This window comes from Oncorhynchus nerka, linkage group LG7 (genome assembly GCF_034236695.1).
Source record: "Oncorhynchus nerka isolate Pitt River linkage group LG7, Oner_Uvic_2.0, whole genome shotgun sequence".
In the NCBI taxonomy this organism is placed as follows: domain Eukaryota; kingdom Metazoa; phylum Chordata; class Actinopteri; order Salmoniformes; family Salmonidae; genus Oncorhynchus; species Oncorhynchus nerka.
The window spans coordinates 20,397,617-20,421,723 of NC_088402.1; the positions used below are offsets into that span (position 1 = coordinate 20,397,617).

The following is a 24,107-nucleotide window of genomic DNA, read 5'->3' on the forward strand; positions in this document are numbered from 1 at the left end:
AAAACCTTGTACCCTCAGAGAGAATCACACCAGTAAAACCCCTAAACCTCCAGAGAGAATCACACCAGTAAAACCCCTGAACCCCCAGAGAGAATTACACCAGTAAAACCTTGTACCCCCAGAGAGAATCACACCAGTAAAACCTTGTACCCCCAGAGAGAATCACACCAGTAAAACCCTGTACCTCCAGAGAGAATCACACCAGTAAAACCCTGTACCTCCAGAGAGAATCACACCAGTAAAACATTGTACCCCCAGAGAGAATCACACCAGTAAAACCCCGGACCCCCCAGAGAGAATCACACCAGTAAAACCGCTGAACCTCCAGAGAGAATCACACCAGGAAAAACCCCTGAACCTCCAGAGAGAATCACACCAGTAAAACCCTGTACCCCCAGAGAGAATCACACCAGTAAAACCCCTGACCCCCCAGAGAGAATCACACCAGTAAAACCGCTGAACCTCCAGAGAGAATCACACCAGGAAAAACCCCTGAACCTCCAGAGAGAATCACACCAGTTAAACCCTGTACCTCCAGAGAAAATCACACCAGTAAAACCCCTGAACCCCCAGAGAGAATCACACCAGTAAAACCCTGTACCCTCAGAGAGAATCACACCAGTAAAACCCCTGAACCCCCAGAGAGAATCACACCAGTAAAACCCTGTACCCCCAGAGAGAATCACACCAGTAAAACCCCTGAACCCCCAGAGAGAATCACACCAGTAAAACCCCTGAACCCCCAGAGAGAATCACACCAGTAAATCCCCTGAACCTCCAGAGAATCACACCAGTAAAACCCTGTACCCCCAGAGAGAATCACACCAGTAAAATGTAGATGAACACCCCATAACAGAACCCTTTGTGGTTCCAGGTAGAACTCTTTTGGCTTTCATGTAGAACCCTCTGTGGAAACGGTTCTACATGGAACTCAAAAGTGTTCTACCGCAAACCAAAAAGGGTTCTTCAAAGTGTTCTCCTATGGGGACAGCCAAAGAACCCTTTTATGTTCTAGATATCACCTTTTTTTCAAAGAGTGCAGACACAGACACACACAGATCTGTACATAGGGGAAATTTCACCCCGTAGCCAGAGGAACACAGTGGCAGAGAGGTGGTTAGTACCTGTTTCCTGGTGAGCTTCTGGGGTCCTTCCCTTTGCCCTGTGTCAGTGGGTCCAGACCACTCCTGGTGATCTTCTCGTCCAGGCTGAGAGAGGGGCTGGACACCACAGGAGACTGAGACCCTGCACACATCATCAGAAAGGTTCAAGAAATAGATGCAAACCTCCAGCAACAAGTATTAACATCACTACATTGTGATCAAGGACGTGACTTTCTCTGAAGTCATCTTTGAAGACAATGTATGTTCTGCATTCATATTCGTAAGATGCTGCCCACATCATCATTACATTTACAGTTTTTATCATTATCATTACAGTTTTTGCTCTGTACTGAAAGCGCTCTTTCTTGAAAACTGGACCTAAGGCATGTACCATTTTGGGGGGATTATATTAACACGGGTCTAATGAACAAAATACTCAAATATGAGTTACCTATCCTTTATTGTTGTGGGTAACACTAAGTATAATGGTTTATGATGTGGTTCTACACTGACCGGTGTTGTCTGCTGCCTTCTGGAGGAGGGTGTGTCTGGGGGAGCCCTCAGCACTGCCAGGGGCCCTGGAGGCTCTGCATTCATCCACAGTACTGGAGGCTGCACTCCGCATGGATGAACAAGTATTGCCAGGGCCCTCTGATGCCTGGAGAGAGAGAGAGACAGAGAGACAGAGTGAGAAGAAGGGGAGGCAGAGAGAGAGAGAGAGGAGATGCAGAGAGAGGGGAAAGGAGAAGGAGGGAGGGAGGGATCAATAAAGAAGGGGAAAGATAGAAGGAGAGAGAAAGAAAGACAGAAAGATGAACAGAGAGAAAGAGAGATTTACTTTAACAATGCTATCAAAAATCTGAGGACTATACTGAAGACTGTCTGTCTGGTAGCTGGTGACTGTCTGTCTTCAGTATAGTGGCTGGTGACTGTCTGTCTTCAGTATAGTGGCTGGTGACTGTCTGTCTTCAATATAGTGGCTGGTGACTGTCTGTCTTCAGTATAGTAGCTGGTGACTGTTTGTCTTCAGTATAGTGGCTGTTGACTGTTTGTCTTCGGTATAGTGGTTGGTGACTGTTTGTCTTGTGTATAGTGGCTGGTGACTGTCTGTCTTCAATATAGTGGCTGATGACTGTCTGTCTTCAGTATAGTGGCTGGTGACTGTTTGTCTTCAGTATAGTGGCTGGTGACTGTTTGTCTTCAGTATAGTGGCTGGTGACTGTCTGTCTTCAGTATAGTGGCTGGTGAATGTCTGTCCTCTGTATAGTGGCTGGTGACTGTTTGTCTTCAGTATAGTGTCTGGTGACTGTTTGTCTTCAGTATAGTGGCTGGTGACTGTTTGTCATCAGTATAGTGGCTGGTGACTGTCTGTCTTCAGTATAGTGGCTGGTGACTGTCTGTACTCTGTATAGTGGCTGGTGACTGTCTGTACTCTGTATAGTGGCTGGTGACTGTTTGTCTTCAGTATAGTGGCTGGTGACTGTTTGTCTTCAGTATAGTGGCTGGTGACTGTTTGTCTTCAGTATAGTGGCTGGTGACTGTTTGTCTTCAGTATAGTGTCTGGTGAATGTCTGTCCTCTGTATAGTGGCTGTTGACTGTCTGTCTTCAGTATAGTGGCTGGTGACTGTCTGTCCTCAGTGTAGTCGCTGGTGACTGTCTGTCTTCCTGCTTTTCTAAGCCTATATACTGTAGTCGGAGTCTGCGTCCCAAATGGCACCCTATTTCCTGTATAGTGTAGAGTCCTAGGGGCCCCGGTCAAAAGGGCCCTGGTCAACAGGGTGGCATTTGGGGCAAAGCCCTGCTCAATATTATTGCTGAGTACCTGGGAAAGAGTGTTTTCCAAAAGAGACTTGACCAGCAATTCACTCAGTAAGGAAGGAGAAGAGGCTTTGACACCACTCAGGATTAAATAGGTGTGTCGCAGGGCACAGACTCGTAGCCACAAATGAATATATTACATAAAGGCTTTTATAAACTGGGTGATCCGAACCCTGAATGCTGATTGGCTGACAGCCGTGGTATATCAGACCGACAAAACATTTATTTTTACTGCTCTAATTACGTTGGTAACCAGTTTATAATAGCAATGAAGCTCCTCAGGGGTTTGTGGTATATATATATATTTATATTTACATTTAAGTCATTTAGCAGATATATATACCACGGCTAATGGCTGTATCCAGGCACTCCGCAAGAACAGCCCTTAGCCGTAGTATATTGGCCATATACCACACCTCCTCGTGCCTTATTGCTTAATTATATAAGGGCAGAGGACAGATAGGCCTAACCACACACACTCACACTGATTAACTTCAATAAATCATAGAAGTATGAAAACAGTTCAATTCATTTTCAATGAGTAATGTTGATTCAACATCCGGTAGTGATTATAGCAGACGGATGATATCATCAATGAGACTAAAGTCTGTTGTATGTATTAAAATGGTGTGAGTCAACAGAACTGGTGCTGTGTGTGCGTGTGTGAGTGTCCATTCTAACCTCTTCCTCTGTAGAGCTGATGCTGTCCTGTAGTAGTCCTCTGGAGAGTCTCTGTCTACTTCCAGCGTGGGGAACCACCTCACTCAGCTCTGGAAAAACACACAACACAACACTGATCTCAGATCTGTTTGTGCTATCATTTTTGGCATGACAAGGAGTTGACATTATAGTACAAACAGATCTGGGAACAGGCTAACAAAGGACCTCTTGCTATAGAATTACATGAACATACTGTATAGATGAAATCTGTGATAAAAGAGAGGCTGTTGGTCATTAGGTACCATACATGTGTAGATCTATCGCAGGCCTTTACCCCCAATCAATCTCCTTAGACTAGCGTCCTCTCTAGGGGATGTCCTTGTACATCAAGCTGCCTCACGCTACAGAAACAGGAGATAGGCTCCTGCTCCCACAAGCCAAGGCTACTTACTTCACTATAGACAGATTTACAGGACTGTATGAACGGTATGTAAGTACACACACAAACATCCAAATCAAATCACACACCACTATTCACAGAACAGGCCTAATCACAGAAGGGTCCCTCCCTCCACCCCTCTTTCTCTCCCTCCTCCCTTTCCTTCCCTCCCACCCCTCCCTCTCGCTCTCCTCCCTCCCTCTCTCTTTCCCTCCCTCCGCCTCTCTCCCCCTGCCTCCGCCTCGCTCTACCTCCCTCCCTCTCTCTCGCTCCCTGATATTGCTTAATCAACTGCCTCATTCAGTCTCTCCAGATCTGGATCAGTATTCGAAGACTGCCCACTGTCCCCTCATCAGGTCTTTTATGGATCCCGGAGATGGCAGATCAAGGGTCACTGCATCCATTATAATGGACTGGAAGAAGCCAGAGGAGCCCAGAAAAAAAGGCCAGTGATAGTATGGATCCCAAATGCAATCCTATTTCCTACATAGTGCACTAAATAGGAAGTAGGGTGTTATTTGGGACCCAAACCATGTGTTTACGTCTGAAGGACAAATTTAGTTTGCAATGGTTTACTGTTTGTTTGTTTACTGAAGTGGCATTGGAGTACAAGGTCAAAGTTCAAAGTGCATTCAGAGGTAATGCACGGTGGGCGAAAAAAAGAATAAGAGGGATTTGCAAAAGAGAAGCATTAATACAAGGACACATCTCAAGCCTTTGGGTACTGTTAGTCTTAGAGCTAGTGATGACAGTATGCATTAATACAAGGACACATCTCAAGCCTTTGGGTACGGTTAGTCTTAGAGCTAGTGATGACAGTGTGCATTAATACAAGGACACATCTCAAGGCTTTGGGTACGGTTAGTCTTAGAGCTAGTGATGACAGTATGCATTAATACAAGGACACATCTCAAGCATTTGGGTACTGTTAGTCTTAGAGCTAGTGATGACAGTATGCATTAATACAAGGACACATCTCAAGGCTTTGGGTACTGTTAGTCTCAGAGCTAGTGATGACAGTATGCATTAATACAAGGCATCTCAAGCCTTTGACTGTTAGTCTTAGAGCTAGTGATGACAGTATGCATTAATACAAGGACACATCTCAAGCCTTTGGGTACTGTTAGTCTTAGAGCTAGTGATGACAGTATGCATTAATACAAGGACACATCTCAAGCCTTTGGGTACTGTTAGTCTTAGAGCTAGTGATGACAGTATGCATTAATACAAGGACACATCTTTGGGTATGGTTAGTCTTAGAGCTAGTGATGACAGTATGCATTAATACAAGGACACATCTCAAGCCTTTGGTTAGTCTTAGAGCTAGTTAGTCTTAGAGCTAGTGATGACAGTATGCATTAATACAAGGACACATCTCAAGCCTTTGGGTACTGTTAGTCTTAGAGCTAGTGATGACAGTATGCATTAATACAAGGACACATCTCAAGCCTTTGGGTACTGTTAGTCTTAGAGCTAGTGATGACAGTATGCATTAATACAAGGACACATCTCAAGCCTTTGGGTTTGGTTAGTCTTAGAGCTAGTGATGACAGTATGCATTAATACAAGGACACATCTCAGCCTTTGGGTCTGTTAGTCTTAGAGCTAGTGATGACAGTATGCATTAATACAAGGACACATCTCAAGCCCTTTGGGTCTTAGAGCTAGTTAGTATCATTAAGAGACACATCTAGCTTTGATGCTAGTGATGCACAGTATGCATTAATACAAGGTCACATCTCAAGCCTTTAGGCTAGTGATGACAGTATGCATTAATACAAGGACACATCTCAAGCCTTTGGGTACGCGGTTAGTCTTAGAGCTAGTGATGACAGTATGCATTAATACAAGGACACATCTCAAGCCTTTGGGTACGGTTAGTCTAAGAGCTAGTGATGACAGTATGCATTAATACAAGGACACATCTCAAGTTTGGGTTAGAGCTAGTGATGACAGTATGCATTAATACAAGGACACATCTCAAGCCTTTGGGTACGGTTAGTCTTAGAGCTAGTGATGACAGTATGCATTAATACAAGGACACATCTCAAGGCTTTGGGTACTGTTAGTCTTAGAGCTAGTGATGACAGTATGCATTAATACAAGGACACATCTCAAGGCTTTGGGTACGGTTAGTCTTAGAGCTAGTGATGACTGTATGCATTAATACAAGGACACATCTCAAGCCTTTGGGTACGGTTAGTCTTAGAGCTAGTGATGACAGTATGCATTAATACAAGGACACATCTCAAGCCTTTGGGTACTGTTAGTCTTAGAGCTAGTGATGACAGTATGCATTAATACAAGGACACATCTCAAGCCTTTGGGTACGGTTAGTCTTAGAGCTAGTGATGACAGTATGCATTAATACAAGCCGCTTCCCAAATGACACCCTATTCCCGAATCCCTACATAGTGCACTACTTTTGACCAGAGCCAATCGGATGCCATTTGGAGTGAGACACAGTCCTTGTTTGCCCCTCCATGTCCCTAATAAGAGTTTGAGGGCAAAGGAAATAGGAAAGGAGCTGATAGGACAGATGTAGGGTGTATCTCAGGGTTTGAGTGACACTGACACATCAACCCCTCCTAAGGATGTGTCATTTCTCTCTACAGCCTCCATTGCCCTGTATTGAAATACCCTGATAGAGACTTATAGCTAAGACAGGGATACGGTGATGGGGGGGACAAGCTGTCCTTGTTTCATTGGCAATAGAGAGAAATAGTAATGGCGTCTTTTTGTCATCACTAACTCCGCCATGGTTCATTGGACAAAGCCTATGAGGAAAATTAATGGCGTTTTGGATAAACAGCGAAAATAAGGTCTGTGGGGAACACAGGCTTAGGAGATCTTATATGTTTTGTTCTATGAGATAACCTTCATTAGCTAATGTCACTTTGTGAATTTTGAAGAATTTGAGTAATAATAAAAAGGTCATTTAATGACTCTTTAAAGGTCATGTTAACTGACTGATATTATCTCACAGAACAAAATAATTAAAATCTCCTAAGCATGTGTTAACCTCTGACCTTATTTTCAGCGTTTATCCCAGAACCGCATTATTTCCTCATTCATTTCCCTATAGGGATGGCTGAACGAACCAGAGGTAACTTGTTTCTGTGTTTTAGGACTACAAACTGGCGCGTGAGGGAAACAATGTACTGAATCTTTCTCACAGTACAAGCTTAAACAATGCATCATCTACAGAGAAGGTTAATCCCAAATGGTCCCCTATCCATATATAGTGCACTACTTTTGACCAGGGCCCATAGGGAAGAGAAGTGAGAAGTGGGGGATGAGCGGTTAAGAGCATTGGGCCAGTAACTGAAAGGTTGCTGGATTGAATCCCCAAGCCGACTAGATGACAAGTCTGTCAATGTGCCCTTGAGCAAGGTACTTAACCCTAATTGCTCCTGTAAGTTGCTCTGGATAAGAACGTCTGCTAAATTCAGGGTCAATCATCTGAGCATAACCAGTAATGTGTATTCTATTTCCACATTGTAGGTATTACTGCCTAGGGAGGGAGCTAGACTAGACTATGACCACTGTATTTCTGGATCTCTCCATCTCCCTGAGACTCACCTCTTGCAGGGCCGGCCATCCCAGGACTCTGCTGTTGGGCGCTGTTGTTGTTGTTGTTCATCTGGATGCCATTTTGTTTCATCAGTTGCATCAGCTCAGACTCCAGGGCTGCAATCTGCGTAGAAACCATTTCAAATTAGTTTCAGGCTTAGCGACCCATGCAGTGTGGCTGTCCAGTGGCTCCCTCCACTGGCAACATCATGTACCAGCAGGGGAAATGTCTAATCAAGGCAGTGGACTAATGTTGAACTGGGGTAATTACATAAGGGATTTATCTTGTACTTAGACAGCTTTGCACTGTACACAGTCAGCATTGTAAGCGTATACATGTACATCAAAGCCATGTACTGTGGCAAGTATGTGCTGAATTCTCACCTAAAAAGGAATGGGTATAATCAGCAGCATTGAGAAAATGGGAGAGGGAATATACAGAGAAAGTATAGTTACCCTGACTTGCAGTCCCTGAATCTCCTCCAGGTGGACCTTCTCTGTATCCTCCAGCCTCTTCCTCTCCGCTTCCTCCTTCTGGACAAACTCCACCTCTCTGGAAGAAACAGAGGGGTGGGGTTAGAAGGGTGTGTTGGTGGCCCTCTGACAGGGGTGTGGTTAGAAGGGTGTGTTGGTGGCCCTCTGACAGGGGTGGGGTTAGAAGGGTGTGTTGGTGGCCCTCTGACAGGGGTGGGGTTAGAAGGGTGTGTTGGTGGCCCTCTGACAGGGGTGGGGTTAGAAGGGTGTGTTGGTGGCCCGCTGACAGGGGTGGGGTTAGAAGGGTGTGTTGGTGGCCCTCTGACAGGGGTGGGGTTAGAAGGGTATGTTGGTGGCCCTCTGACAGGGGTGAGGACAGGGACAGAGTGTTAGGTGGTTGGATGGTTGGGGACAGCTCCTCTCAGAGGGTTGAGGACAGGGACAGAGTGTTAGGTGGTTGGGGACAGCTCCTCTCAGAGGGGTGAGGACAGGGACAGTGTTAGGTGGTTGGGGACAGCTCCTCTCAGAGGGTTGAGGACAGGGACAGAGTGTTAGGTGGTTGGTGACAGCTCCTCTCAGAGGGGTGAGGACAGGGACAGTGTTAGGTGGTTGGGGACAGCTCCTCTCAGAGGGGTGAGGACACAGACAGAGTGTTAGGTGGTTGGGGACAGTGTGTGTGTGTGAGATGGTAAAAGGAGAGTATCCCAGGGAGAATAGGAGCTCAGTGAACTTAACTCAGAGAGACAGTCAGACACAGACCTGCCTCTCTCTTCAGCAGGGCTGAAGGACGCAAGGCTCCCTCGCACACACACACACACACACACACACACACACACACACACACACACACACACACACACCAAGGGCAATTAAAGGCATTCAGAGCGGAGAGGGACAAAGAGGTTCTGATGAGAATGACCATAGAGATCAAGTCACTGCTGAGAAAGAGGCTGCGGTGTGGAGGAGAGCTGCACAGGAAGGAAGTCAACACAGCTCTCTCTCTCTAAAGCAATCCTTCAACTGAGTGCCACTTGGTTAAAATGTCCTCCAGACTAATGGGTGGAATTTGTTTGATAAACATACTATAGGAAAATAACAGGGTTTGAATAACATATACTGAGTGTATTACCTAAAATAAGCGACAATTTGAAATGGCCTCTAAACTTGGACTTGAATTAAAAAACAAAGCTACATTAATAAGGTTTGACATGTCCATATGAACCAAAGTAGTCTGAATAATGTAGTAATACATTTTCATGTTTTCAGTCGTAAACAACCAGTTTAACACTCATAGCAACAGATGACATGGACACATCTGAGTGGCTAGTTACTGACCAGACCAGAGCAACACATCTGGAGTGTGTGGCTAGGTACAGACTAGACCAGAGCAACACGTCTGGAGTGTGTGTCTAGGTACTGACTAGACCAGAGCAACACGTCTGGAGTGTGTGTCTAGGTACTGACTAGACCAGAGCAACACGTCTGGAGTGTGTGTCTAGGTACAGACCAGACCAGAGCAACACGTCTGGAGTGTGTGTCTAGGTACTGACTAGACCAGAGCAACACGTCTGGAGTGTGTGTCTAGGTACTGACTAGACCAGAGCAACACGTCTGGAGTGTGTGTCTAGGTACTGACTAGACCAGAGCAACACGTCTGGAGTGTGTGGCTAGGTACAGACCAGACCAGAGCAACACGTCTGGAGTGTGTGGCTAGGTACTGACTAGACCAGAGCAACACGTCTGGAGTGTGTGTCTAGGTACTGACTAGACCAGAGCAACACGTCTGGAGTGTGTGTCTAGGTACTGACTAGACCAGAGCAACACGTCTGGAGTGTGTGTCTAGGTACAGACCAGACCAGAGCAACACGTCTGGAGTGTGTGTCTAGGTACAGACCAGACCAGAGCAACACGTCTGGAGTGTGTGGCTAGGTACTGACTAGACCAGAGCAACACGTCTGGAGTGTGTGTCTAGGTACTGACTAGACCAGAGCAACACGTCTGGAGTGTGTGTCTAGGTACTGACTAGACCAGAGCAACACGTCTGGAGTGTGTGTCTAGGTACTGACTAGACCAGAGCAACACGTCTGGAGTGTGTGTCTAGGTACAGACTAGACCAGAGCAACACGTCTGGAGTGTGTGTCTAGGTACAGACTAGACCAGAGCAACATGTCTGGAGTGTGTGGCTAGGTACAGACTAGACCAGAGCAACACGTCTGGAGTGTGTGTCTAGGTACAGACTAGACCAGAGCAACACGTCTGGAGTGTGTGGCTAGGTACTGACTAGACCAGAGCAACACGTCTAGAGTGTGTGTCTAGGTACAGACTAGACCAGAGCAACACGTCTGGAGTGTGTGGCTAGGTACAGACTAGACCAGAGCAACACGTCTGGGGATGAGTAACTCCCGAATAGGGGATAGAACCTGGGTTCGTAACATAACAGCCTTACCAAGGCTAAGAATGTTACAGTATATTGAACCAGTGTATTGTCTAATTTAGACCAGTTTGGTACCAGACTTTGACTCACTTCTGCTGGAAGTCCTTGATGAGTTTCTTGGCCTTGTTGTACTTCTTCTCTAGGGTGGTGTATTGGCACTGGGCCTCCTTCAGGTGCTCGTTGACCGTGTGGCACAGGGTCTGGGCCTCGATCCAGTAACTCTCCAGCTTCAGCATCCTCTCCTTGTTCTCCTCCATGCTGGCCTTCAGCTGGCTCTTCTCCTTCTCCCAGCGTGCCTTCTCCCTCTCCACCACAGCAAGCTGGGATAGACAAGCACAGATAAGCATGGTATTACACTCACACACCAACACGGCCCACACCCACCACTAGGTACATCATTAAAAACAAACAGTGGAACACAAATACAGTATTGACAGATTTCCAAATACTGTAATGTACAAGCCAGCTGACTGACTAGACACACTATGGTATTACGTGTTGTCACGATACCAGTACTTTGATACGAGGAAGCAACTAAGCAAAGCAAACAAAACATGAAGATAGTCCTAATGTTGGAAGAAACATTTGTTCATGTTTCAAGCTATAGCACACAATATTTGACAAAAATAGGTTTTAAAGAAACAAAGACTTGAGTCTGCTTTGTGTTTGTCTTTTTGCCATGGAAACGCAGGCACAGTATGATAGTCAACACTAAAAAAGAGACTGTGCTATGGGTTAAACACATAACACAAAACACATAGCACCATAATATACTTGACTTAAGGCTAATCCAGACTTCACAACGGAGAGAAACTAACAGACCATGTCCTGACAAGCCCTTCGTTGAGCTTAGTTTATTGGTGTGACCTCCTTCTAAACATTGTTATTGTATTAAATCCTTCTACTCCTCAGGGCAACCCTCTCCCAAGGACCACCAGAGCAGCTCATGCTCAGAGTATTACACCAACAAGCTTATCTTTCAATTTCACTAAATCCACTCATTGAATACAGTTAATATCTCTAAATCATTTCCTGCAGTTTGAGCTAAGCTGTCCTCGTGAGGATGCAGAGGGAGGATGAAGAAGAAACTTTTAGAAAGCTGTGCCTGCTTGCATGTCACTCTCACTTAACCACTGGCTCTCTCACTGCCCAGACACCTTTGACATGAAACTGCAAGAGGCAACTCTGCAGTGAAGCTAAACTGATCAAATATACATGCAATTGCCTTAACTATTCATTAATACCTTAAAATAGAAACTATTATACCCTGCACTGTCCAATGACGTCCTGTTTCCAAACATATGTATATTTCTCATGCGTATATTGCACTTAATTTGCCTTTTATACCATTCATCTTAGAGATGACAGCAGGGGACATTTCTTACCTTGTTTTTGAGCTTCTGTATCTCTGCCTCAGTGACAGTGTGCTTGATCTGCAGCTGAGGGAGTAGAAAGGGAAGAGGTCTATCTGATGATCAAACCCTTGGCTGCGCAGCCTCTGTTCTGGGCTAGCCTCGTGCACACACACAACCACTGAGAAGAGCCACACAGCCCAGCCCATGCATGACAGCACCACTCTCTACCACTGACAGGGAGAGACTCACAGAACAGGAGACCAAGAAGGAGAGAGAGAAAGGTCCAAAGTAGAGAGGGAGAGAGAGAAAGGTCCAAAGTAGAGAGGGAGAGAGAGAAAGGTCCAAAGCAGAGAGGGAGAGAGAGAAAGGTCCAAAGTAGAGAGGGAGAGAGAGAAAGGCCCAAAGTAGAGAGGGAGAGAGAGAAAGGTACAAAGTAGAGAGGGAGAGAGAAAGGTACAAAGTAGAGAGGGAGAGCGGGAGAGAGAGAAGGTACAAAGTAGAGAGGGAGAGAGAGAAAGGTCCAAAGTAGAGAGGGAGAGAGAGAAAGGTACAAAGTAGAGAGGGAGAGAGAGAAAGGTACAAAGTAGAGAGGGAGAGAGAAAGGTACAAAGTAGAGAGGGAGAGAGAAAGGTACAAAGTAGAGGGAGAGAGAGAAAGGTCCAAAGTAGAGAGGGAGAGAGAGAAAGGTACAAAGTAGAGAGGGAGAGAGAGAAAGGTACAAAGTAGAGAGGGAGAGAGGGAGAGAGAGAAAGGTACAAAGTAGAGAGGGAGAGAGAGAAAGGTACAAAGTAGAGTGAGAGAGGGAGATAGAGAAAGGTACAAAGTAGAGAGGGAGAGAGAGAAAGGTACAAAGTAGAGAGGGAGAGAGAGAAATGTACAAAGTAGAGAGGGAGAGAGAGAAAGGTCCAAAGTAGAGAGGGAGAGAGAGAAAGGTACAAAGTAGAGCGGGAGAGAGGGAGAGAGAGAAAGGTCTAAAGTAGAGAGGGAGAGAGAAAGGTCTAAAGTAGAGAGGGAGAGAGAGAAAGGTACAAAGTAGAGAGGGAGAGAGAGAAAGGTCTAAAGTAGAGAGGGAGAGAGAAAGGTCTAAAGTAGAGAGGGAGAGAGAGAAAGGTACAAAGTAGAGAGGGAGAGAGGGAGAGAGAAAGGTCCAAAGTAGAGAGGGAGAGAGAAAGGTCCAAAGTAGAGAGGGAGAGAGAAAGGTCCAAAGTAGAGAGGGAGAGAGAGAAAGGTCCAAAGTAGAGAGGGAGAGAGAGAAAGGTCCAAAGTAGAGAGGGAGAGAGAGAAAGGTACAAAGTAGAGAGGGAGAGAGAGAATGGTCCAAAGTAGAGAGGGAGAGAGAGAAAGGTCCAAAATAGAGGGAGAGAGAGAAAGGTCCAAAATAGAGGGAGAGTCAGTAGGCAGAGAGATAAACGTGGAGAGTGATTGACAGAAAGTGAAAGGGATATAGGAACGACATATCTGCTATAGTAAGAGAGAAGTGAAGAAAGAGAGGCAGTTGAGGAAAGTGAAGAGAGAGAGAGAGAGAGTCCCAGTGAGAGAGAGTAGAGGTCTTGGGACAGTAGAGATTACATGATTTCTCACTCAATATCCAGAACACCGCCGTGCAGCTCAGGCAATTTGTTAAATGTGTCACACAAGTGTGGAGTGAGGGACAAAATGTTCTAGTGCCAGCAGTGCTAGTGAGGCGTTTCAATCAATATTACTAGCAGGTTGGGTCCTTTAAAAAGGAAAATGGGCTCTAGAAGACAGTAACGGCCAAAAACTACATTTCAGTCATTTGTTACTCTTTGACTTTGTTGCAACCAGGAAGGAGAAAGAGTTGTTTAACAAAGTTCCGGGCCACAGTATTAGTGATATTAGTGTGAGGAAAATACACAAGACGTTTTTGTTGGATCTTCTGTATTTTTTAGAGTGCTGGAATACTTAGACTAATGAAATAGACAGAAGAATAGAATAAATACAACAGACAAATGAAAGGGGTGTTCGAGTGACCTCTCTGAATGTCTGGTAGAGTTTGGTAGCGTCCAACTCTGAGGGGGAAATGATGTTATCTGTTTCTGGCAAATCGAACACCTCGATGCTCTTCTCCCCGTCACCTTCCTCTTCCCCCCCACCGTCTGCGGCCGGCCCCGCCTCCTCCTCCTCATCAGTGGCGTACTCCCCAGTCTGAGGACACACACAGACACACACACACACACACAACATGAGAAATGAGAACACATTCCATAACTAGTCGTACATGTCACTGGGAACACACAGTGTTATGTATCTAAAGCTCGTTTACTGTTTTCCTCTTCTCTTTCGTTGTTCTGACTTGGTCTAACTTTCATTGAGTTATCCCTTCCTATTTTAAGAAGCGCTGCCTGCCACTCCAATGTTGCATTTGATAATGAAAACGATGAATATTTTTTACAGTGAGGACAACAAGTACACCAGTGTAAGCTTTCTCTCAGCCAAGGCTGTAAATTCAGCGCTCTTTCTCAGGATGGAGGGGGAAGGCAGAGGCTCTGTAAGCTCACAATAATGCCTCCAAAACTCAACAGCACTGAGAGGATGGTTAAGTTCATAACTGATGTTTTTGCATAACTAATTAGAGAGGTGGCTGTGTTATTATGAGGAAAGGAGAGAGAGAGAAAGAGACTTAGCGAGAGTGAGCGAGAGACCAGTTGTCCGGTCTGGTTACAGGATGACAGGGGTCCTGTCAAAGTGAGAGGGACAGGGATGATTGAGGGATGGGGAGTTGAGGAGAGGCTCAAGGTTGGGGGGGGGGTAGGTAAAGCTGGGGGATAAGGTGAGGAAGAGGGATGATTGAGGGATGGGGGTTGAGGAGAGGGTCAGGGTTAGGGGGGTGTAGGTACAGCTGGGGGATGAGGTAAGGTGAGGAAGGGGGATGATTGAGGGATGGGGATGAGGAGAGGGTCAGAGTTAGGGTTAAGGGGGGTAAGTAAGGAAGAGGGATGATTGTGCAGTATGTGTGGTCTAGAACACAGCCACAGCAGGATACTCTATGTGCTTCTCTTCCCTACAGCCTCACTAAAGTGACCCAGACAGACATGCTTATAAAGAGGAGTTCCGCTCTGCTGCAGCCTGCAGCAGCCTCAGATCTGGTTGCAGAGAGCCAGGCAGGGAGAGCCAAGCAGACCCAGGGCCTGCTCTACCCAGGATCGAATGACCCATCCTGGCATCCTCTCTCTGGTCCTCCTGCCAGAATCACACTGTGTGATTGACACCTCAGAAACACTGGTGCTGGAGCTTACAGAGATGGCGAGCAAACAAACATAGACACACATTATTAGAAACATCTGGTGCTTGCTTTGTCATGGTACAGCAGAAGATTTCTCTCCTGCTGCTCTCAACACATATCTGCTATAGTGCATTTATAGTGTGTGTGTGTGTTTACATGGCTGACGATCTGGACAGACATCTAAAGCCTAGCTGACTTACTCAGGGCTGACCAGTCAGAGATTTAACCCTGTGTGTTTTCCATGTGGGGTGGAGGTCTCTCTCTCTCTCGTCGAAAGTAGTGCACTATATAGGAGATAGGGTGCCATTAAGTCTTACAGTCTGACAGCACACAGTATAATAGTGATGATCCTATTTAGGTTGCCATTTTCCCTTTTGGTTTGGTGGGTTCTTGTCTATGTGTTAGTTGCCTGTCAGCACTTGTTTATATAGCGTCACGGTTCGGTTTGTTGTTTTTATGTTAGTTTGTTCATTCTTATAGTAAAGAGAATGTCAGCATACCATGCTGCACCTTGGTCTCCTCCCTACGACGGCGTGACAACATCAAGTTGTAGTAACTTTGTGATTTATTACAATAGCAACATTCAAATAGTTTAAAAACGTTTTACTTTTTGGGGATCTGTATTCAAATAGTTGTAACCACCTTCAAAGTAATTATTTGTTCTCCTTGAAGAATACCCTGAACAAAAATATAAACGCAACATATAAAGTGTTGGTCCCATGTTTCACGAGCTGAAATAAAAAATCCCAGATCCATCCACCTGACAGGTGTGGCATATCAAGAAGCTGGTTAAACAGCATGATCATTACATATGTGCACCTCATGCTGAGGACAATAAAAGGCTCTGTCACGCCTGCTTCCACTCCCCCTCTCTGGCGCTCGAGGGCACCAGGCTGCCCTTCATTACGCACACCTGTCACCTTCATTACACGCATCTGCCCAATATTGGACTTACCTGGACTCCATTACTTTGTTGATTGCCCTTCTATATCTGTCTGTTCCTCAGTTGGTTCCCCGTGTCAGCATTATTGTCCTTATGTCGTTTTGTTCCCCCTGTCCAGACACTGCTCTTGTTTTGGTTTGATGGCCATTTTCCATTAATGTTCACTCCCTGTACTTGCTTCTGGTCTTCAGGGTCGAGCCTTATAGAATGCTGACACCACTAAAGGAAGCATCAGGGAGTTTTTTGTTTTTGTTTTGGTTGGTGACGTCGGGTCTGGGTGCCATCGCCGATGGAACCAGGGGTGCCTCAGCTAGCCCGTCGGCTTCCACACCTTAGCTGGCTTGAGAGGTCTTCTTGCCCCGGTTGGCTCGGCAGATGCCCACCCCACATAATGCTTCACCCGGCCTATCAGGCTTCCACGCCTCAGCCGGATCGTCAGGCTCCCACCCCTCAGCCGGTTCGTCAGGCTCCCACCCCTCAGCCGGTTCATCAGGCTCCTACGCCTCAGCCGGTTCATCAGGCTCCTACGCCTCAGCCGGTTCATCAGGCTCCTACGCCTCAGCCGGCCTGTCAGGCTCGCCCAGGTGGGAAGCTGGGTGGCGCCCCTAGAGGGGGATGCTGTCATGTCTGCTCCCGTTCCCCCTCTCTGGCGCTCGAGGGCGCCAGGCTGCCCTTCATTATGCACACCTGTCACCATCATTACGCGCAGCTGCGCAATATTGGAATCACCTAGACTCCATTACTTTGTTGATTGCCCTTCTATATCTGTATGTTCCTCAGTTGGTGCCCTGTGTCAGCATTATTGTCCTTATGTCAATTTGTTCCCCCTGTCCAGACAATGTTCTTGTTTTGGTTTGATGTCCGCTTTCCAGTAAATGTTCACTCACTGTACTTGCTTCTCATCTCCAGCATCGATCCTTACAGTCTCAAGTTTTGAAGGAGCATGCAATTGGCATGCTGACTGCAGGAAGGTCCACCAGAGCTGTTGCCAGAGAATTTAATGTTAATTTCTCATAAGCCGCCTCCAATGTCATTTTAGAGAATTAGGCAGTACATCCAACTGGCATCACAACCGCAGACCCCGTGTATGGTGTCGTGTGGCTGAGCGGTTTGCTGATGTCAACGTTGTGAACAGAATGCCCGTGGGGGTGGGGCTATGGTAAGGGCAGGCATAAGCTATAGACAACGAACATAATTGAATTTTATCTAAGGCAGTATAAATGCACAGAGATACAGTGACAAGATCCTGAGGTCCATTGTCGTGCCATTCATCTGCCGCCATCACCTCATGTTTCAGCATGGATCGCAAGGATCTGTACACAATTCCTGGAAGCTGAAAATGTCCCAGTTCTTCCATGGCCTGCATACATACCAGACATGTCACCCATTGAGTATGATATCGATTTCAGAGGTTTAAAAAGGAACAGAAAATAACCATTTCGTTGTTGGAACCATAACTTTATTTTGCTGCTCGGAACAGTGGAACAGAACGCAGAACATACTGGTTCTGTTCAGAACGAAACGATTGGGAAATGTTTTTGTTCCAACCCATGCTTTACACAAAGCATCGTTAAAACTATAGCTATCCCAGGTCTGACACACACACACACACACCAATAACCTACTTGTCACACCCTGATCTGTTTCACCTGTCTTTGTGATTGTCTCCTCGCCCCTCCAGGTGTCGCCCATATTCCCCATTATCCCCTGTGTATTTATACCTGTGTTCTCTGTTTGTCTGTTGCCAGTTCGTTTTGTTTCGTCAAAAGGTTTTACCTCTATTCATGTCACGCGATTGTTCCTGTTTTCTAGTTTCCCGGTTTTGACCTTTTCTGCCTGCCTGCCTGCCGTCCTGTACCTTTGCCCCACCTATCAGGATTACTGACCTCTGCCTACCCTGACCCCGAGCCTGCCTGCCGTCCTGTACCTTTGCCCCACCTATCAGGATTACTGACCTCTGCCTACCCTGACCCCGAGCCTGCCTGCCATCCTGTACCTTTGCCCCACCTATCAGGATTACTGACCTCTGCCTACTCTGACCCCAAGCCTGCCTGCCGTCCTGTACCTTTGCCCCACCTATCAGGATTACTGACCTCTGCCTACCCTGACCCCGAGCCTGCCTGCCGTCCTGTACCTTTGCCCCACCTATCAGGATTACTGACCTCTGCCTACCCTGACCCCGAGCCTGCCTGCCGTCCTGTACCTTTGCATCACCTATCAGGATTACTGACCTCTGCCTACCCTGACCCCGAGCCTGCCTGCCGTCCTGTACCTTTGCCCCACCTATCAGGATTACTGACCTCTGCCTACCCTGATCCCGAGCCTGCCTGCCGTTCTGTACCTTTGCCCCACCTATCAGGATTACTGACCTCTGCGTACCCTGACCCCGAGCCTGCCTGCCGTCCTGTACCTTTGCCTCACCTATCTGGATTACTGACCTCTGCCTACCCTGACCCCGAGCCTGCCTGCCGTCCTGTACCTTTGCCCCACCTATCTGGATTACTGACCTCTGCGTACCCTGACCCCGAGCCTGCCTGCCGTTCTGTACCTTTGCATCACCTATCAGGATTACTGACCTCTGCCTACCCTGACCCCGAGCCTGCCTGCCGTCCTGTACCTTTGCCCCACCTATCAGGATTACTGACCTCTGCCTACCCTGACCCCGAGCCTGCCTGCCGTCCTGTACCTTTGCATCACCTATCAGGATTACTGACCCCTGTCTGCCTTGACTTGTCTTTTGTCTGCCCCTGTTGGATTAATAAACTGTTGTTAATTCGATGTTGTCTGCACCTGGGTCTCACCTGAAACGTGATACTACTTCACAACACTGCCAAATGCCATTCTAAATTCCTCTCTGATTTTCTATCTATCTAATCATGATGTGCTGGATGGCGGGGTTACATACATATATCAGACATATACAGTATATTACCATACATATATCAGACATATACAGTATATTACCATACATATATCAGACATATACAGTATATTACCATACATATATCAGACATATACAGTATATTACCATACATATATCAGACATATACAGTATATTACCATACATATATCAGACATATACAGTATATTACCATACATATACAGTATATTACCATACATATATCAGACATATACAGTATATTACCATACATATATCAGATATATACAGTATATTACCATACATATATCAGACATATACAGTATATTACCATACATATATCAGACATATACAGTATATTACCATACATATATCAGACATATACAGTATATTACCATACATATACAGTATATTACCATACATATATCAGACATATACAGTATATTACCATACATATATCAGACATATACAGTATATTACCATACATATATCAGACATATACAGTATATTACCATACATATACAGTATATTACCATACATATTTCATACATATATCACCAGACCTGAGCCTATAGGATGTGCATCACTCCACTTAGATACATGGTGATTAACCCGGCGTCTCCCACCTCCGCCTCTAAATGGGGCTTAAATATAGACCCTCAGCCTCGCAGCCATGGCAACGCGCTACCATTATGGAAATGTTGGCTTTATTGTCCTCCAGCCTCCTGACCCACTAATGATGAGTGTATGGTAATGGGCTTTAGTGTGTGCTAGAACAAACACAGCCAGGAAAACATGTTGGCAGTCCCTCAAACACAGGAAAACAGCCCTAGAGGCTTTTTTTTAAGTGAACAGCCACATTATTCTTGAACTATGTTTAGCAACGCCTGATTTGACATGACATAATGACTACCACAACCACAACTCATGACCAAGATTGACCTGTTGTAGAAGATTGGAGTGCAGTGTGACCACACAGGTCTGTCGTTAGTATGGTGAAACATATCTGGGCTGTATGTATAAAGCTTTTCAGAGTAGGAGTGTTGATCTCAGTGCCGTGTACTCATGGATGCCACGGGAAGCCAGGCTTCCCCCAAAAATGTACCAATAAAATAATAAAATACAAAAACATACAAAAACATATCTTTCGTTTCTCTGTGTTTCATAATTTTCCTTCAATTCACAAGAGGCTGAATGTATCTGACTGGAGAAAGCATCTGAGTGAGCGAAGCAGCGTCCCTGTGTCTCTGCATGTGTAAACCATTTATCTGATGCTGTCTAGCCAAAAAGAGGATGATATTGCTGCCACACGTATAATTGAATGCAAGGGAAGCCAGCGAGCAATTGTACTTCCTTGATAAAATGTTGTAAAAAGAATAATAGCCATTCAGCATTGAGCTAAACTGAGTGAGCTCAACTGTGAATGGTCCTGACGCACCAAAAAAAAGTGTCAAGCCAGTTTGGATATGGCTTCACACCAATCACATCACATCAAGCCAAATGTCATTTGACAGAAAAAACTTGAATTGCTGCATCGCGTTGTGTTGTTGTCCTCCGGTGGCTAGCTAGCTAAAATTGTCCCTTTCCTAAATTAGGCATGGACAGATATTTTGATTTGGACTGGTTTTACTTCATTTTCCGTACAATGATTATAACTGTGATTCTGATCCGACCATGAATTCATACATTATGCCTCTGGCCTTAGAGGATGGAAGCTATATGTAGTAGGCTAATGGTAACTAGCTGGCTAATCATTGCCCATGAAAGGAAGTTAGGCTAGCGTGCAACAAAAACTAGGACAACAAAGGCCTCCCGGGTGGCACAGTGGTTAAGGGCGCTGTACTGCAGCGCCAGCTGTGCCACCAGAGACTCTGGGTTCGCGCCCAGGCTCTGTCGTAACCGGCCGCGACCGGGAGGTCCGTGGGGCGATGCGCAATTGGCCTAGCGTCGTCCGGGTTAGGGAGGGCTTGGCCGGTAGGGAAATCCTTGTCTCATCGCGAACCAGTGACTCCTGTGGCGGGCTGGGCGCAGTGCGCGCTAACCAAGGTTGCCAGGTGCACGGTGTTTCCTCCGACACATTGGTGCGGTTGGCTTCCGGGTTGGATGGCGCTGTGTTAAGAAGCAGTGCGGCTTGGTTGGGTTCTGTATCGGAGGACGCATGACTTTCAACCTTCGTCTCTCCCGAGCCTGTACGGGAGTTGTAGCGATGAGACAAGATAGTAGCTACTAAAACAATTGGATACCACGAAATTGGGGAGAAAAAGGGGTCAAATTCACACAAAAAAATAAATAAATAAATAAGACAACAAAAATGACCGTTTCAGCAATATGAAAGAGAGGAGGATGGCATTGGTATTTCTCTACAAGAAAGGTGAGTCAACATGTTTTTTTATACTTATGCACGCATAGACACACACACACACACACAGAAATCTGAACTATGGCCAGATATTTAGCTTATCTGGACTAAATTGTTTTTGGAATCTTTTAGTTGTCACTGTATTAGACTAAGCAGAGGTGATTAGAAGTTGAAATGGTGCTGGAATAGTGGAGGCAGCTACTGTTTTCCTTGTGACTTGCAGTAACTCTCTGTGGTTCTAAATCAATAATGTTAACTTGCTTGACCATGCTGTAGGTAATGTAACTGCTTGTTACATGCTAAATGCTTTGTGGACTTCACCGAACAGATGTTGCTCTCCGGTTTTGTGATGAAACAAAGATGTGGCTGAATTTATTCTTCTTATTTTCTCGACCTTTGGCCTATATATTATGGTCACAAGGCACAAGAACTAACAGGTTATAGAGAAAACAACGCAATTATCTGATCTAGGATCAGGTCCCCCCTGTCCATATACTGTATATTCATTATAATCGAAAAGGCACTCTGAGATACTTTGTGAATACCTGATAAGTAGAGGAGAGTACAAGTGGGTCGGTAAGTTAGACGTTGTTGTAGGTTACTAGCTCCTATGAATGAGTTAATAAAATTGTATAGGATTTGATTGGCCACACTTATAGGTGTATCAGTAGGAGGGTGAGACAGCGGGACAGTAGACTACCCACCTCATCGTCATCAGCGTCATACTGGGCATACTGCTGCTCCAGCAACTCTCTCTGTCTCCTCTCCTGCTCCAGAGTCTGTTGGATCAGAGCAGCCACCTCGCTCACCTGACCCGGACGCTCTCGACCAATCACAAACCTGGAAACGGACAGCAACACAGCCAATCAGTTGCATTTCACTCAAGGGGTGACTTTACAATATGCTTTGAACCACTGTGCATGTTGGTTCAATGATGAATTAGGGCTTCACTTCAATATACTTTTTCCTGAGATATTTTCAGCTGAACTAAAACATGACAGAACTTCCTCCTTTTAATTTGTGGACTAGAAAAGGTGCCATTTTCCACTATGTATGTTTATTTGTTTGTGTGATTGAGGCTGTAACAGGCAGTCTGTGTGATTCGCAGGGACTCAATAGCAGGATCTGATTATAGGGGAGTGGAGGGGAGAGGGAGGGGGATGGGGCTTTCAGCGCTAACACAATAACGTGACAATGGCATGCAGCCGTCCAGGTTGGAATGTGCACATCGGGCACTGGCACAGGCACATTGGCACAGACTCTGGGCTACAGCTGTACCAGCCGTTCTCTCACACCCTACCCTACAGAGCCAAGGAGTTCCATGTTGATAGACGGATAGAGAGAGAGGGAGAGAGAGAAAGAAAGGGAAAGACGGAGAGGGAGAGAGAGAAAGAAAGGGGGAGACGGAGAGGGAGAGAGAGAAAGAAAGGGGGAGAGAGAGATAGAGAGAACAAACAACCAGAACAATACCATTTCTAACTGTCTTCTCACCATTTCATTATTGTCTATTTCGAGCATTTATTTTATTTATTTAACCTTTATTTAACTAGGCAAGTCAGTTAAGAACAAATTCTTATTTACAATAACGGACTTCATTCATGTCTTATTAAGCATCTCCAATCTGAAATGTAATCTATAATCGGCTTCCTAGTTCACAACAAAGCCTCCTTCACTCAAGCTGCCAAACATACCCTCGTAAAACTGACTATCCTACCGATCCTTGACTTCGGCGATGTCATTTAGAAAATAGCCTCCAACACTCTACTCAGAAATTGGATGCAGTCTATTACAGTGCCATCCGTTTTGTCACCAAAGCCCTATATCCTACCCACCACTGAGACCTGTATGCTCTCGTTGGCTGGTCCTCGCTACATATTCGTCGCCAAACCCTCTGGCTCCAGGTCATCTATAAGTCTTTGCTAGGTATAGCTCTGCCTTATCTCAGCTCACTGGTGACGATAACAACACCCACCCGTAGCACGGGCTCCAGCAGGTATATTTCACTGGTCATCCCCAAAGCCAACACCTCTTTGGCCACCTTTCTTTTCAGTTCTTTGCTGCCAATGACTGGAACGAATTGTAAAAATCACTGATGTTGGAGACATATCTCCCTCACTAACTTTAAGCATCGGCTGTCAGAGCAGCTTACCGATCGCTGCAGCTGTACACAGCCCATCTGTAAATAGCCCACCCAACCAACTACCTACCTCATCCTGTATTTGTTTTTGCTTTTTTCTGTACTTTTGCACACCAGTAGTTCTACTTGCACATCCTCATCTGCACATCTATCACTCCAGTGTTCATTTGCTAAATTGTAATTACTTCGTCAATATGGTCTATTTATTGCCTTACCTCCTTACTTCATTTGCACACACTGTATATATATTTCTCTATTGTGTTATTGACTATGTTTGTTTATTCCATGTGTAACTCTGTGTTGTTGTTTTTGTCGCACTGCTTTGCTTTATCTTGACCAGGTCGCAATTGTAAATGAGAACTTGTTCTCAACTGGCCTACCTGGTAAAATAAAGGTGAAAAATATATATATATATTTTTAATTGTAGTGTCCTGTTAATTGTTACTCATTGAGTAGTATTATTTTTCCTATTAATATCTATCTGCGTCATCATGGGTCTACAATATATGTTTCCTTTGGCAATGTATGCGGTAACACTTTCCATGCCAATAAAGCCATTTGAATTTGATAAAGGGTGAAACAGAGAGAGAGAAACAAAGAGAGAGAGAGAAATGGAGAGAGAGAGAGAGATATAGCGAGAGAGAGAAATGGAGAGAGAGAAATGGAGAGAGAGATATAGCGAGAGAGAG

At 45.6% G+C, this 24,107-nt stretch overlaps 1 protein-coding gene across 3 annotated transcripts in view; it reads right to left on the minus strand.

Moving 5' to 3' along the window:
* Positions 1-24,107, minus strand: part of LOC115131313 (protein phosphatase 1, regulatory subunit 9A) — a 118,249-nt gene that overhangs the window by 12,679 nt on the left and 81,463 nt on the right. For all 3 annotated transcript variants that reach the window (XM_065020305.1, XM_065020306.1, XM_029662920.2), the window contains exons 6-14: positions 21,986-22,121; positions 13,850-14,023; positions 11,888-11,941; positions 10,593-10,822; positions 8,051-8,147; positions 7,604-7,718; positions 3,604-3,692; positions 1,617-1,761; positions 1,125-1,245 (exon numbers count right to left, since the gene is read on the minus strand). In XM_065020305.1, coding sequence (XP_064876377.1) covers positions 1,125-1,245; positions 1,617-1,761; positions 3,604-3,692; positions 7,604-7,718; positions 8,051-8,147; positions 10,593-10,822; positions 11,888-11,941; positions 13,850-14,023; positions 21,986-22,121 — 1,161 coding nt within the window. The remainder of the gene's footprint in view (positions 1-1,124; positions 1,246-1,616; positions 1,762-3,603; positions 3,693-7,603; positions 7,719-8,050; positions 8,148-10,592; positions 10,823-11,887; positions 11,942-13,849; positions 14,024-21,985; positions 22,122-24,107) is intronic.